Here is a 14,864-nt window from a genome sequence, read left to right as displayed (position 1 = left end):
TTCATCCAGATTCCCCAGTTAACATTTTACCGCATACGCTTTACCTAATTTTTCTTCTCTAGTCTTCTCTTCCCTTCAGAGAGATCTAATTTGCCTTTATTTATTTATTTGTTTATTAGAGACAGGGTCTTGCTCTGAGCCACCCAGGCTAGAGTGTAATTTGCCTTTAAACCCATCTATTAAGTATTTTTCATATATAGAAATTTGGTTCTTTTAAAATCTTCTAAGTCATTTTTATAGTTTCAAGTTTGCTACCGAAATGCTCATATTGTCTTTTTCTTGGAAATAGCAGACTTCAGATATAAATTTCTATATCTGAAGTCTGTATTTCTTTTTTTTGAGACAGAGTCTCACTTTGTTGCCCAGACTGGAATGCAGTGGCGTGATCTTGGCTCACTGCAACCTCTGCTTCTCGAGTTCAAGCGATTCTTTTGCCTCAGCTTCCCAAGTAGCTGGGACTACAGGCATACGCCACCACACCCAGCTAATTTTTGTAGTTTTAGTAGAGACGGGGTTTCACCATCTTGGCCAGGTTGGTCTCGAACTCCTGACCTCAGGTGATCTGCCCACCTCTGCCTCCCAAAGTATTGGGATTATAGGCGTGAGCCACCGTGCGCGGCCTGAAGTCTGTATTTCTATTGCCTGTTATTTTTTGCTGTTTCTCTTTCATGTGATCCCACCTCTTCATAAGCCTATTTTTGTTTTCAGTTTTGTCTATTCTGTGCTGAGCATTTTGTAGAAATAACTTGAGGCCTCGGGTAATGTTCTTTTCCTTCAGAAAGGATTTTTACTTACTCCTGCCAGATTTCTGGTGACCCTTACAAACTTTATTCTAGTTTCAGGATTTGAGACTTCTGAGCCACTCAGATTCCTGAAGGCTGGGCTGCAGTCTCTGATTCACATTTTGCAATCCCTTTACAATTGAGGATGGGGGTTACTAAGCTTCCACCTTTTCCAGACTCTGGACTCCACCTTTTGTTTCCATAGACAACAGAGACAGTCAAAAGTGCTGTTGGATCTTTCACCTGGTTCTTCCTGATGGGGTGATACGCTTGGAGCAAATGCAGCTCCAAATGCTGCCCACTTCTCAGAATTTTCATCTACCTCATGGGTATTGGTCTAGTAATCCTTCACTAATTTGTTAGCTGTCTGATGTCTACAAACGGATTTAAGAAAAATATTTTGTCTATCTTTTCTAGTTTTTTTAAGAGAGACAACTAGTCTGAATTACCCCGTCTGCTATTTACAAGAAGAGAAAGTTGAATACCATTTCTTCCATATATATATTTTGGAGTTGACTCACTGAGAATTAAGATTATATCCTAACTGTAACTAAAAATCCGTTTTTGTTAGATAACAAGTATCTGCTATATAACTTCTAAAATTACGGGGCAAAATTAGAATATACTGTCAACACCTAGCAGTTAAATTAGAGAACTTAATATAGCTTCCTTTTTTCTCATCTTTTTCAGGGCCTCCTTTTCCTTTATTTGTTTCCAGTGATTGCTGTGGGGCCCATTTTTGTTTTACGGAAACCAAATCTATCCCTACAGACATTCTATCAGTTTGTATAGCCTAATAATCAGTCGGCAAAGTGATTAGAAAAGCTATCTATTTTTGTGGGATTTGTTGTCTTTTTCATTTATCTTCTCTTGGTTGGACTTGAAGAAATACTTGCTAGACCCTTGCCTGTGAGTGCATTTTGTTCATCCCAGTGATGAATGTATGAACCACTCTAGAAAAGTGGGGCTGCTCTGTAACCCCTTTTTCATTTCATGCTTCCTGGAAAGCTCATACCACATGGTATGAATGCGAATGTGAAGACCTTAGCAGTCCACACTAGAAGTCTTTAACCACAGAAGGAGCCATGGGATGGAATGTGCATTCTTAGGGGACTATTAAGAATATTTACAGTTGGGAAACTAGGGAGGAGGTAAATGAAAACTTAGGGATAATTCTACTGAAGGTAGGAATACAGAGATTATTTTGATAAAGCTATGCAAATCGGAGAACTGAATTAATATTAAGAATTTAAAACTATGAGAAGCATCTAATCTTCAGAGAAAAATTTATACTCATCTATTAACAGAGTAATCTTCAATCATAAAGTGTTGAAATATATCAAGTATTAATATAGTCACAGTTTTAATAAAAGGAAATGTAACCATCATTTAGTTAATTTAATCTTCAACTTAATCTAAGCAATTATTTTTTTGTTTTGCTTTAGTTTTCATAGTGGCTTTTAAAAAATGTCAGAAACACTGTGTTTCGACTACAATCATAAATTCCCTTCTGAACTTCTGAAGTGCTAGACTAAGAATGGAGTTTATAAACTTTAAAAAGTACTACTTAAAACAAATAAAAAATATGATACAATGTTTTTAAAATTTAAAATTGATGAGTGAATTGGTTTTCTTGATTATGCATTTTTTTCTCTATTTTATAATTAGAAAGATTTAATACTTCATTGCGTTTCATTAAATACGTAGTCTCATATTGGTGTGTTGCCAGAGTAGTATTTTATTTTGTTTGTTTGTTTGTTTATTTCTTTATTTTGAGACAGGGTCTCACTGTGTTGCCCAGGCTAGAGTGCAGTGGTGCAATCTTGGCTCACTGCAACCTCCTTTCACTTCTTGGGTTCAAGCAATTCTGCCACCTCAGACTCCCGAGTAGCTGAGACTACAGATGTATGCTACCACATTCAGCTCATTTTTGTATTTTTTAGTAGAGACGGGGTTTCACCATGTTGGCCAGGCTCTTCTTGAACTCCTGATTTCAGGTGATCCGCCTGCCTCGGCCTCCCAAAGTGCTGGGATTACAGGCGTGAGCCACTGTGCCTGGCCAGAGTAGTATTTTAATATCACATTTAAAATGCACTAAGCTGACTGGGCACAGTGGTTCACACCTGTAATCCCAGCACTTTGGCAGGCTGAGGTGGGCAGATCACAAGGTCAGTAGTTTGAGACCAGCCTGGCCAACACAGTGAAACCCCATCTCTTAAAAATATAAAAATTAGCCAGGCATGGTGGCACACGCCTGTAGTCCCAGCTACTTGGGAGGCTGAGGCAGGAGAATTGCTTGAACCCGGGAGGCAGAGGTTGCAGTGAGCCAAGATCGTGCCGTTGCACTCCAGCCTGGGCAACAGAGCGAGACTCTTTCCAAAATAAATAAATAAATAAATAAATAAATAAATAAAATAAAATGCACTAAGCTAAAGATGAGTTATTTGGTTTGGATTTTTCTAGATCCGTAAGTTGTAAGTATGTGCAATTTTTTCTCGCTTTATTATAAAATATTGACAGAGGATACAATAGAGCTAATAAAAATATTTCAGGGAATAGAGACAGACCTGAATAATGTCATTTAATAAACTTCTAGTACTAAAGTGTATTCTTTGTTTTCACATGCTTTAGTAAGGAAGCAATAAAATTAATAATATTTGTTGTAATAAACAGTTTCTAATGAGCAACTTATTCACTAGATGTTTTTCACTATTAGGGAAAGCTCTGTTTTTTCTGTTAGACCCTTGATACAGACATTTTCTTTTTATGAAATTTTCCACACATACAGTTTTTTATTAAATATAATGTAATTTGAGAATTTCAGTGTTAGGAGAAATAGTATGTTTTACCACACTACCCCACCTCAAGCTATTTAACTGTCTTTTCCCTGTTTTCAAAAAGGCTTTTTCATTTTTTGGAGGAAAAATTTATAGTATGATGGTGTGTATTTTTACTTTTTCCTGTGTGTAAGATACTGAGACATAGAACATAGAAAACAAAGGCTAAAGCATAAAGATTACAATATTTAATTATCTCAGGGTAACATTTAGGCTTTTGAACTTAGTGTTAAGTAGTATCACAGATAAGTACTAATGAAGAGTCAGAACTAGTAACTATCTTTTCTCCTTTCTCCATACTTGCTGGGGGGAAAAGGATGTCCTGTGCTACTGTCAATTGCTATATATAATTGAAAAATCCTGATAATGATTGTCCATTTTCACTTAGCGTGGACATATATCAGGAAGCTACATGACATCAAAGAAGGGTCAACATAAAAAATTTAAAAGTAAAGAATATGATGAGTACAGCACCTACAGTGATGACAACTTCGGTAACTACAGTGATGACAACTTTGGTAATTACGGTCAGGAAACAGAGGAAGATTTTGCCAATCAGCTGAAACAATACAGGCAAGCTAAAGAAACCTCAAATATTGCTTTAGGGTCATCATTTTCTAAAGAATCAGGGAAAAAACAGAGAATGAAAGGAGTTCAGCAAGGTAAGTTTGAAATTACAGTCTGTCTTAGAATGTGAGAACCTTATTAAAACAGGCATCTGTGGAGTAAAAACTTAGAAACTTCTTATCCCTGCTCAAGATTAGCTTATTCTTGTAGAACCTAAATTCGTTTTCTTTTATTTTGTAGACCTTTAGAACAGAATCTGCAAATATTTAATCTGTATGATATATGAATATTTCAATTGGAAAGATATTCTAATGATTTACAAATACATAAAAATGCAATCCAACTTTCTTACATTTTTCCCCTTGCTTCTATATGATGTCAGTATACAGTTGTCTCTCTTGCTGTATGTATTGCTTTAAATTTAGACCAGCTGGGAAGCTATTGTTTTATTAGGCTTTAAAATACAGCAGTCATTTTTGCTAAACAAATGTGCATAAACTATGAACATCCTTTAAAATTGGAGATAAAAACATAATCTAAAGACATTTCTGCACTGATCACCTTACATGGTCCCTGGAGAGACAAGACAAGTTGTCAGCTGTTGACAATAATTGAAGAAACTATGGGTCATGTAAGGCTCAAATCAGCCTTAAGTATTGGCTAGTCAAAATACATGCTTCAGGAAAAGTGGAGCAATATGAGACTGAAATGAAGTAGTGAGGAACCACACTCTATATAACTACCCTTTAATTATCTTTGCATACAGGAATCCATTATGAGTAAATTTGGTTATTTCTATGACTTTATTTTTTTCTTGATTTCCTAGCAAAATTTCTTTGAAAAATATGAATGTAGGCTTTAGCTGAAATAAAGGGAAAATAATTTTTCTACACATATGCTGTTGTACTGAGCAAGTTTGTTCCTGTAGTCTAGATGTTGTGGTATCAGGGATCATCCCACTTGGAGAATAAGGGTAATGCAAAGAAGTCTTGCTCATCCCTTCCCACCTGGGGCTTTTCTTTTCAAGCTCCTACCTGTTTGTCCTCTTAAAGGACTGAGTATTGGCCAGGCCAATGGCTCACACCTAAAGTCCCAGCTTCTCAGGAAGCTGAGGTGGGAGGATTGCTTGAGCCCAGGACTTCAAGGTTACAGCGAGCTACGATCTTACCACTTTACTCCAGTCTGTGTGACAGAGTGAGACCCTGTCTCTAAAAAGAAAAGCAATTTTTGTAATTTGGGTATCTTTTTATATGCTTTTAAATACCAAGTTTTTCAAAAACAAAAAAAGTATAATTTTTTCATGTGTATATATCTACTCAAAATTATCAGTGGAAATTTGATTTGCTGCTAATTAACCACTGATACCTACAATGTCTTCCTTAAATAGGAATATAATATTTGATTCTCTTAAAAACAGAAAGGCTTGTTCATGATCTTATGCTAAGGAAAATTAAAAATAATAAAACTCGATTTTGCTTCTCTAGCCATGTGTATCCTTGTTCCTTGCCTTCCAAGTTGTTAACATCCCTTAAGAAACAGTACCAAGGAGATAAGATATAAAGATTTAATTTTTTTCATTGAATCTAGAAGGAGAAAAAAACGCACTATTATAGACTATTAAAATGTGCTGTTCCTTATAAACTAATAAATTGAAAGGTATGCTGTTTTTCTCTTAAATTTAAGTACATTTTAACTTTTCTAGGTATTGAACAGAGAGTTAAAAGTTTTAATGTTGGTCGTGGACGTGGCTTGCCGAAGAAAATCAAACGAAAAGAACGTGGGGGAAGAACCAATAAAGGGCCTAATGTTTTTTCAGTATCGGATGACTTTCAAGAGGTACTAAGAATTTATATATAAGGAAGGGAGGAGCTTTTTCATCTTTTAATTTATTTGGTGGCAAAGAAAGCATCGTGATTTTAATGATACTTTCCTAGTAAATGAAAAATTACCAGCTCAGATAAAATGAGTATCAGTAACCTCCAAAAAATAGTTGTTAATTAGTTGTGAAACTAGTATAGAAGTACAAATGTTGGTGACTTTGAAATAAAATTGTTATGTTTGAAGGAACCTCAAAATAAAATTGATAAGTTTAAAAGCAAAAATATATCCTCTGTTAGTCTTCTTTTGTGCTTTCCTTTCCTAGGAATCATCTTCCCCAGATGTAATTGGCAATAAAATGCTAATAGCTCAATATGTAGCGGGGACAAGAAGGGAGGCAGTGGTAAATTAACTTCCTTTTTAGAGTTGAAAGCATTGAAAGAGAAGAAAGGGGGATATAAATGGTTGGAAAGGTGAACTTATTTATGTTACATGTGGTAGATATTCAATAAATATATGTCAAATTGAGTTGAACTCTGAACATGAACTTTAACCTTGTAGTGACTCCCTGGATTACAGTGGTCCAATTCCTGTATTCTACTGCGTTCTAGTAAGATTTGATTGAATTATAGAGGCAATAGTGGGTCATTAAAAGCTGCAGTTTTGGCCGGGCACAGTGGCTCACGCCTGTAATCCCAGCACTTTGGTAGGCCAAGTCGGGCAGATCCTGAGGTCAGGAGTTCAAGACCAGCCTGGTCAACATGGAGAAACCCTGTCTCTACAAAAATACAAACATTTGTCGGATGCGGTGGTGCACGTCCGTAGTCCCAGCTACTTGGGAGGCTGAAGCAGAAGAGTCATTTGAACCCAGGGGGCCGAGCTTGCAGTGAGCCGAGATGGCTCCACTACACTCCAGCCTGGGCAACAGAGCGAGACTTCATCTTGGAAAAAAACAAACAAAAAAAACAACTGCAACTTTGAGTAAGAGCTGAGAGCGATAGCTATATACTATAATTTGAAAATACTTGGTTTTCGGATCTCTCAGTTTAAAGATAATGGGCAGAGATTGCTTAATATGCACTCCTTAGTATACTATTTAGAGAGATGTTAACAGGTGTGACCTAAAAAAAGTTCAGACCCAAATAAATTTGCATAACACAGCACATGCCATCTGCTTTTAGAGATTCTCAGTTGACATTAATGTAGTAAAGCTTCTGAGCAGCTTAGGCAGAAAGAAGCTTATTTTGTTCAACCCATCATTTACTCAACTACAAACTATTTTTTTTCCCTACACACCTACTAACATTCACTGAGCCACTCACTGTTCCATGGAACAGCAGTTTTGGAATTATTATAGTTATTATTTTAGAATTTTAGGGTGACTAAAAACCTGCCTGTCATCTTCTTAGACACCAGTAGACCTTTAGAATGTGCTGATTTCCCTAACCCAAACTAATACGAATGCTTTCTGAGAAAGCCTGCTCTTACATCCAGCTCTTACACCCTATACCTTTAAACAAAATTAGCTTCCAGGAAAGTGTGACTTTGAGCAGGTTTTACCTGTCTCTTTGCCTCAATTTGCTTAATCTGCAAAGTGAGGGTATAGTATTAAGTTAACTCTAAGGGCTCCATCAAGCACAACATTTTAGATATCTATAGATCTGGGCTATACCTGAAAGATACTCATATAACAGAAATATCAAGATAAAAATGCATTATCAATCATGTCAGTTTATTGGCTATCATGAGAGTCAATTCTTAAGATTCCATAAACAACTGGGAGTGTGCCAGAGCCCAAGGAAGCAGCTCATTTTCACAAATGGTCTGCAGGTGGCCCATCCAGCATAGCGGGAACATGCAGGCCACACCAGAGTGGCCAAGACAGATCCGGCTCCGCCCTAGGCCTTTCAGAGACTATGAGTCTCCAAAGCCAAATCAATTCAGGGCTGCCTTCAGATTCATCATAATTTTTTTTTTGAAAAATCAAGAGTAGTCACAGAAGAAGCAAACTTTCACTGAATTTTAAAGGATTTTTCATTTTATTGGCCATAATACTCTTAAATTGTGTTAGTGTTTACTGTACCTACTACAGTTTTTGTAATATTTTTTTCCTGGTAGATCCTTGCATTTCCTCTACCTGATATATATATTTTATGCTCTTGTCTCTTGTATCAATATATCTTCTAAAGTAAATAAGTTTTAAAATGACCAAGTACAGTAGTAGGTAGCTTGTTTTTTTTTTTTTCTCCCTGCATCTCTCCCTCTTTCTCTCCTTTCTTGTGTTGTTTTTTATTTGCAGTACTGTGTTGTAATGCAAAGAATATAGGAGTTGCAAGGCACAATTCCTGAGTTCTGTCAGTCTGCTAACTCGCCATATCTTCTAGGCACTTAATTTTGCCCTAAAAATTTATTTGTTAAAGTTGCTTTAGATTTTCTATAGTACCTTGACTATAGTCAGGTTTCCCATAGCTGTGGACACTGAGATACTTTCTACTCATTTAAGTGGAACTAAACTAAAAAACAAAACAAAACACTTCCCCACCACAATCCTCTGTTAAAACAATGAAACATTATTTGAAAGTAATATATACAGAAAGAGTAAGTTATTAATGAAACATAAGTACAACTTGTTGCATTTTTCAGGGTGTGTATGTGTGTGTGTGTGATTACCTAATTTGTTTACTTTTTAATTTCAGAGTTGTATTCCTCAGGTTGGCTCATTGATTTTTGCATAATTCAGTTCCTTTGGCTGTTTATTTTGTTTTATAACAGCCACGATTCTTCATACAGAATGCCTATGTGAGCTGGTCTTTTATATCTGCTTATTCTGAACAAATCTGTAAACATAAAAATGTGAATCAAATTTATATAGATTCGAGACACTTTAAACGAGTCTATCAGAGTATATTATAAGCACTTTCATTGTGTTTTACTGGGGTAAATTAGGTATATTTATATTTTTAAAACGAATCTCTAGGATTATCTGTTTACTTGGTATTCTCGTACCTTTTTCAGAATTCTTATAGTAAAATGTGATTTCAGCTGTGAGTGCTGGGGATCACATTTCAATTTGGACATCTATTGCCTCAGTGTTTGCTGTGAGGCAGTTTCTTGTTTTCAGTAGATTGAACTTTATGCTCTATCTTTTAGCAAATTAAGAGAAAAGGGAAAACAGAAATCAGAAGAGTAATTCCTGTGATGTACAGGGCACAGTGCATGCCAGGTGCTTGAAAAGTATTGTTGTTTTTTAGAGTTGATGAATGTAACTCATTACATTTAGCATGGTTAAGCACCATACTCTGCCTTGTTATTCAATCTTACACTGAAAGCAGAAGTTGAATAGGGGACTCAGGAGAAGTAAGGAAAACAAGTAGGGCTATAAGATTTCTTTTCCTTTAATTTTCTTCAGTTTTTTTCTTAACTTTTTAAATTTAAAAGTTAAAGGTAATACACGCTCCCTGTTTCTTTGCCCTTTTTTCCCCTAAAGAAAATACAAAATAACCACACACACATGCAATCTCTAATCCTGCCATCCAGAGACATATACGCCGTAAAATATGGGGGTATATTGTTTTTGTCTTTTTTCCTTTGCCTTTATTTATTATTGTAGAATTAGGATCAATTTTTTACTTCAAAAATTATTGTAAACTTTTTTTTTTTTTTTGTGCTTTGTTCTTTTTGAGACATTCTCACTCTGTTGCCCAGGCAGGAATGCAGTGGCATGATCTTGGCTCACTGCAGCCTCCACCTCCCAGGTTCAAGCGATTCTCATGCCTCAGCATCCCAGGTAGCTGAGATTACAGAGGCGTGTGCCACCATGCCCGCCTAATATTTTGTATTTTTAGTAGAGACAGGATTTCCAAAGTGCTGGGATTACAGGCATGAGCCACCATGTAAACATTTTTTATGATCCAAAGTTGTTGATTTTTTTAATGACTGCATAATATTCTGCCACCTAAATGTATCATAATGTATTTGACTAGTCTCCTAGTTTTAGATGTGTAGAGTGTTTCTCGTTTTTCTGTTTGTTTTACTATGTCAGTATTTCTGCAGTAATTTATTATATGAATAGATATTTATGTGTCTCCCTGATAATTCTTTCAAAATAATCCCCAAAAGTACAAATTGTATGTCAAACAATATGGATATTTCAAAGTCTTTTATAACATACCTATCAATAATATTAGTGCATATTTTATTGTGCCTTTGCCCATATTGAGAATTATTGTGGATTTTCAAGCTTTTAATAATTTTATTTAAAAATAGTTATTCATCTTCATTAAAATAGAAAGAAATACTTTTTTTTGTAATCACTAGTAGCATAAGTAGATTACTAGACACATATCTTTCTCCAAATAAATGAATAACATCAGAATGTTCAGTCTTGATCACTTTTTGTAGTCAATTTGTACTTTTTTCCAGATTAACTTAATTATACATTCTGATACCTATTGATGTTTCATATGTTGCATTCAAATGAAATTTTTTTCTTGCAGTATAGTAAACCAGGGAAAAAATGGAAGGTTATGACTCAGGAATTTATTAATCAGCACACAGTGGAACACAAAGGAAAACAAATCTGTAAATACTTCCTGGAAGGGAGATGTATTAAGGTAAATTTATAGAGGTATCATAAGTCATTTTAACTTCCAAAATAATCTTTAAAATTAAAGTCTTTTGGGGGGTGGTTAATTTTTTTCTCTTCTCATGTAGTTGTAATAAAACTGGGTCTTTAAAATGTATCTTGCATGGAAATACCATACATTAGAGCTCATTTAATTATGTTCTGGGACAATAGCATAATTTGTTGAAATTATGTTTTAATTTTGTTTAAAAGACACATAATGTTACCTGGCAAGTACTGTTCAAAGTACAACTAATATTAAATGATGTAATCCTACAGTGACCCTACAAAGTAGTTAATGTTATTATCCCCATTTTATTCATGGCACCAAGAGGTTAAGTAAGTTCCCATGGTAGCTCAGCTAGAAATGGTGAGTGCTGGTTGAATTCAGGCAGTATCCTGTGAGGTCTTGCTCACTGTGCTGCCTCAGTGCATGTAGCTACATCCACTGTCTTGGGCAGGAATTCTAAGGGGTCATTTGAGTTATTATTTGTTCATTATTAAAGACTTCATGAAGATAATGACCATAATTTTACCATGAGACACCATGTAGAAAATTCAGCTGTTGTTTCTTTGTTTCTCTTTGTTTCTTACCGTTTTTTTCTATCTCTTTTCTTTTTTTGTGTGTGTGTGAATAGGGAGATCAGTGTAAATTTGATCATGATGCAGAGTTGGAGAAAAGAAAAGAGATCTGCAAATTTTATTTACAAGGATATTGTACCAAAGGAGAGAACTGCATTTATATGCATAATATCCTTTATTTAAAATGTATGTTAAACAAAATGCTGGGGTTTTAAAGCATCATTGAGGTTTTAAAAAATAATAAATACACCCTAAAAGCCTAGTTTGGTTTTAAATTTAAAACAACACATTACATAAAGCCAGTCTAGTCAAACTTTGTACTTCAAAAGAGCAAACCGACTTTTATTCTTTAGGGAAATGAGATAACTGCCCTTTGGAAAAAGTTCTGTGAAGGGAAGGTACCTTAATATAATCAGCTTAAAGTATTTCAAAAGACTCTGCTTCCTGAAGGAGTAGTTGGCAAAATACTTATCTTATTCCATAATTATTTTACTCCATAATTATTTTGCTTAAGTTCAGGAGTAATAAAATTATCATTGTGAAAATTATAAAAGTCTTATCAAATCTTACCACTCAATGATAGATGCTATATAGTCTTCCCCACTCTCCCTTGGGAAATATATACATGTAAATTGTATTCCTGCTCCTACCCAAATTGGAATTTCACTATATATAGTGTTCTGGTCCTTTAAAAAATGTATTCTGCAATTTTTCCATGTTAATTTCCCCCCAAATATCTTATCAGGTTGCTCACTACCACTTATGACTAATAAAGCCTTCCCCCACGGAATTGAAACTATCATCGATAATATGTTTATATGTATGGATTTTTTTTTTTTGGACTTCGTGTTTGGCTTCATGGATTTGTTCACCCTCGTGTCTGTGTTGCTTTGCTGTGATTATTTCTGCCACAACAGCACACTGTAATATTTGGTAGATTCTGATGTTTATTTTTCCAGATAAATTTTTAAATTCTGTTGTCGTGTTTAAAAAATGTGAAGAAAAGAAAGTGAATAAAATGGAAAATGAAAAATGCCTGTTATCATAGATCAAAATGTCAAAAAATGGAACCATGCAATTACCAGAGGAATACTTGATGAATTTCTTTATAACCCAGGAGAACAGAAAAATTTCCTTGTCTCAAAATCCAGAAGCAAAAAGGGAATAGATTGAAAGTTTGACTCCATGAAAAAGCTTGCATTTGCAAAACAAATACATATAACATGAGCTAAATAAAAAGATAAATAATAAAGTGAGAAAGATTATGTGTAATTTATATCACTTACGAAGAGGTCATACCCTTAATATATGAGTTTCTAAACACTGAGTAGAAAAATGAGGCAAGAGATACAGATTCACAGAAAGAGAAATGCAAATGGTCCCAAAACATAGAAAGATATTCAGTCTTGTTCCTAATAAGGGGAATGTAATTTAAGCCACACTGAGATAACATTTGCAGCTGTGTCAGGTTTGCAAAATCAAAAAACCATGACAGCAAAGTTTGTTAGCAAGGATGTGAGAAAACCTTGTTTCTGGCAGTGTCAAAATGGTGCATTCCTATGGAGGAGAGCTTGGCAATGTCTGGCAAAATTATATATGCATTTACCCTTTGATCCAGCAATCCTAAGTTTTGCAGATTCTCCCCAGTAGACCTGGGCAGTGATTATTGATGCCTGCTAAAATCATGAGGTGAAAGTTAATTAGGAACTTTACAATTGATGGATGAAGCTGACAACACCTGAAAGGACTGATCAGTCTTAACATTACTAAAAAGAAACCACCAGATATTAAATGCCTTTTGATATGATACAGTAGAGAGTATTTGAATACCATCTATGACCGATATTAAAATTAACATGATACAAAAATAAAAGGGAAAGGGGAACTTCTAGAAATCAATAAAAGTAACTTGGGAGATAACTAGATACAATTTGTGGATCATCTTTGTGTCCTGATCTGAAGAAAGGAATTATAAAAATATACTTTTTTAAGAGTCTGGAAAATTTGTATATTGACTGGTTACTAGTTGAAATTAACACATTAATTTTGCCAGGTTGGTAATGAAGTCTTGATTGGTAAGAAAAAGTATTCCTGGCTAGGCATGGTAGCTCACATCTGTAATCCTAACACTGGGATGCTGGGTCGGGAGGATTGCTTGAGGCCAGGAGTTGACCAGCCTGGGTAATGTAGTGAGACACCTCCTCCACTCCCATAACTAATTTAAGGAGGAAAGGGACCGGGCGCGGTGGCTCATGCCTGTAATCCCAGCACTTTCAGAGGCCGAGGCTGGTGGATCACCTGAGGTGAGGAGTTTGAGACCAACCTGGCCAACATGGTGAAACCCCATCTCTACTAAAAATACACAAATTAGTTGGGCGTGGTGGCGTGGGACTGTAATCCCAGCTACTTGGGAGGCTGAGGCAGGAGAACTGCTTGAACCTGGGAGGTGGAGGTTGCAGTGAGCCGAGAGATGGTGCCACTGCACTCCAGTTTGGGCAACAGAGCAAGACTCTGTCTCAAAAAAAAAAAAAAAAAAAAAGGAAAGAAACAATAGAAACAATATTCCTTATCTGTTCAGAATAGGTATGGAAATATTTACAACAAATGATGAAAGTTACTGAACCTATGAGGTCAACATGAGAGGGACTTCATTTTATTATTCTTTCTACTTTGGTATGGTTAAAGACCTTCAAACAAACTTAAAAAATCCTAAGTAATGTCATCCTACAGAGATAACTATGCTTGCATTATGGCATAAAGCCTCTGAGACTTTTTTTTCTGTGCTATGGTATATATATATGAATGGATGTGTATATGTTTATACACATAATTCTTTTTTTTTTTTGAGATTTTCACTTTTGTTGCTCAGACTGGAGTCCAATGGTGCGATCTCTGCTCACTGCAACCTCTGCCTCCCGGGTTCAAGCAATTCTCCTGCCTCAGCCTCCCTAGTAGCTGGGATTACAGGCATGCACCACCACGCCCAGCTAATTTTTGTAATTTTAGTAGAGACGTGGTTTCTCCACGTTGGTCAGGCTGGTCTCAAACTCCCGCCCTCAGGTGATCCACCTGCCTCAGTCTCCCAAAATGCTGGGATTATAGGCGTGAGCCACTGGGCCCAGCCTATACACATAATTTTTTACAAAAATGAAATCTATAATGATTATGAATATTGTATTTTTAAATTTGACATTTACATGAATGTGGACTGTATTTTAATACACAGTGTGTTATAAGGACCTTTTATTTTCCAGATGATTAACTCATTGCCTCATCTTTACTGATTTAAAATGACATCTTTACCAGACCCTAAATTCTCATTTTTACACAATTCTGCTTCTATACTACTCTTATCTATTGTGGTATTTGATTATTCCCCTCTGTAAGAGTATGTTTGGTATTTGATAAGGCATATATGCCTTCCTTTTTTTAAAAAAAGTTGTAATATTCTCAGGTTAGAAGTGATTTGGCAAACAATAAAAACAAATAAAATGTAATAAATTTGTCCTAATCAAGAAAAATAAATTTTTTCAGATTTGACATATTTTTTTAGAAAACAAATACTTTACTCTGTTTCTGAAAGCTTTCAATCTATTCTTACAGGGTTTTTGTAACATAGTCATGCTGTTTGTAAATAATAATAATTTTACTTCA

At 35.4% G+C, this 14,864-nt stretch overlaps 1 protein-coding gene across 1 annotated transcript in view; it reads left to right on the top strand.

Moving 5' to 3' along the window:
• LOC105471796 (zinc finger CCCH-type containing 6) overlaps nt 1–14,864 on the top strand; it is a 56,265-nt gene that overhangs the window by 29,072 nt on the left and 12,329 nt on the right. The window contains exons 4-7 of the mRNA XM_071077093.1: nt 4,008–4,281; nt 5,889–6,022; nt 10,501–10,617; nt 11,267–11,380. Coding sequence (XP_070933194.1) covers nt 4,008–4,281; nt 5,889–6,022; nt 10,501–10,617; nt 11,267–11,380 — 639 coding nt within the window. The remainder of the gene's footprint in view (nt 1–4,007; nt 4,282–5,888; nt 6,023–10,500; nt 10,618–11,266; nt 11,381–14,864) is intronic.

This window comes from Macaca nemestrina, chromosome 13 (assembly GCF_043159975.1).
Source record: "Macaca nemestrina isolate mMacNem1 chromosome 13, mMacNem.hap1, whole genome shotgun sequence".
Taxonomy (NCBI): Eukaryota; Metazoa; Chordata; class Mammalia; order Primates; family Cercopithecidae; genus Macaca; species Macaca nemestrina.
The sequence above is the reverse complement of the archived record's forward strand: the minus strand, read 5'-3'. Positions and strand labels throughout refer to the sequence as shown.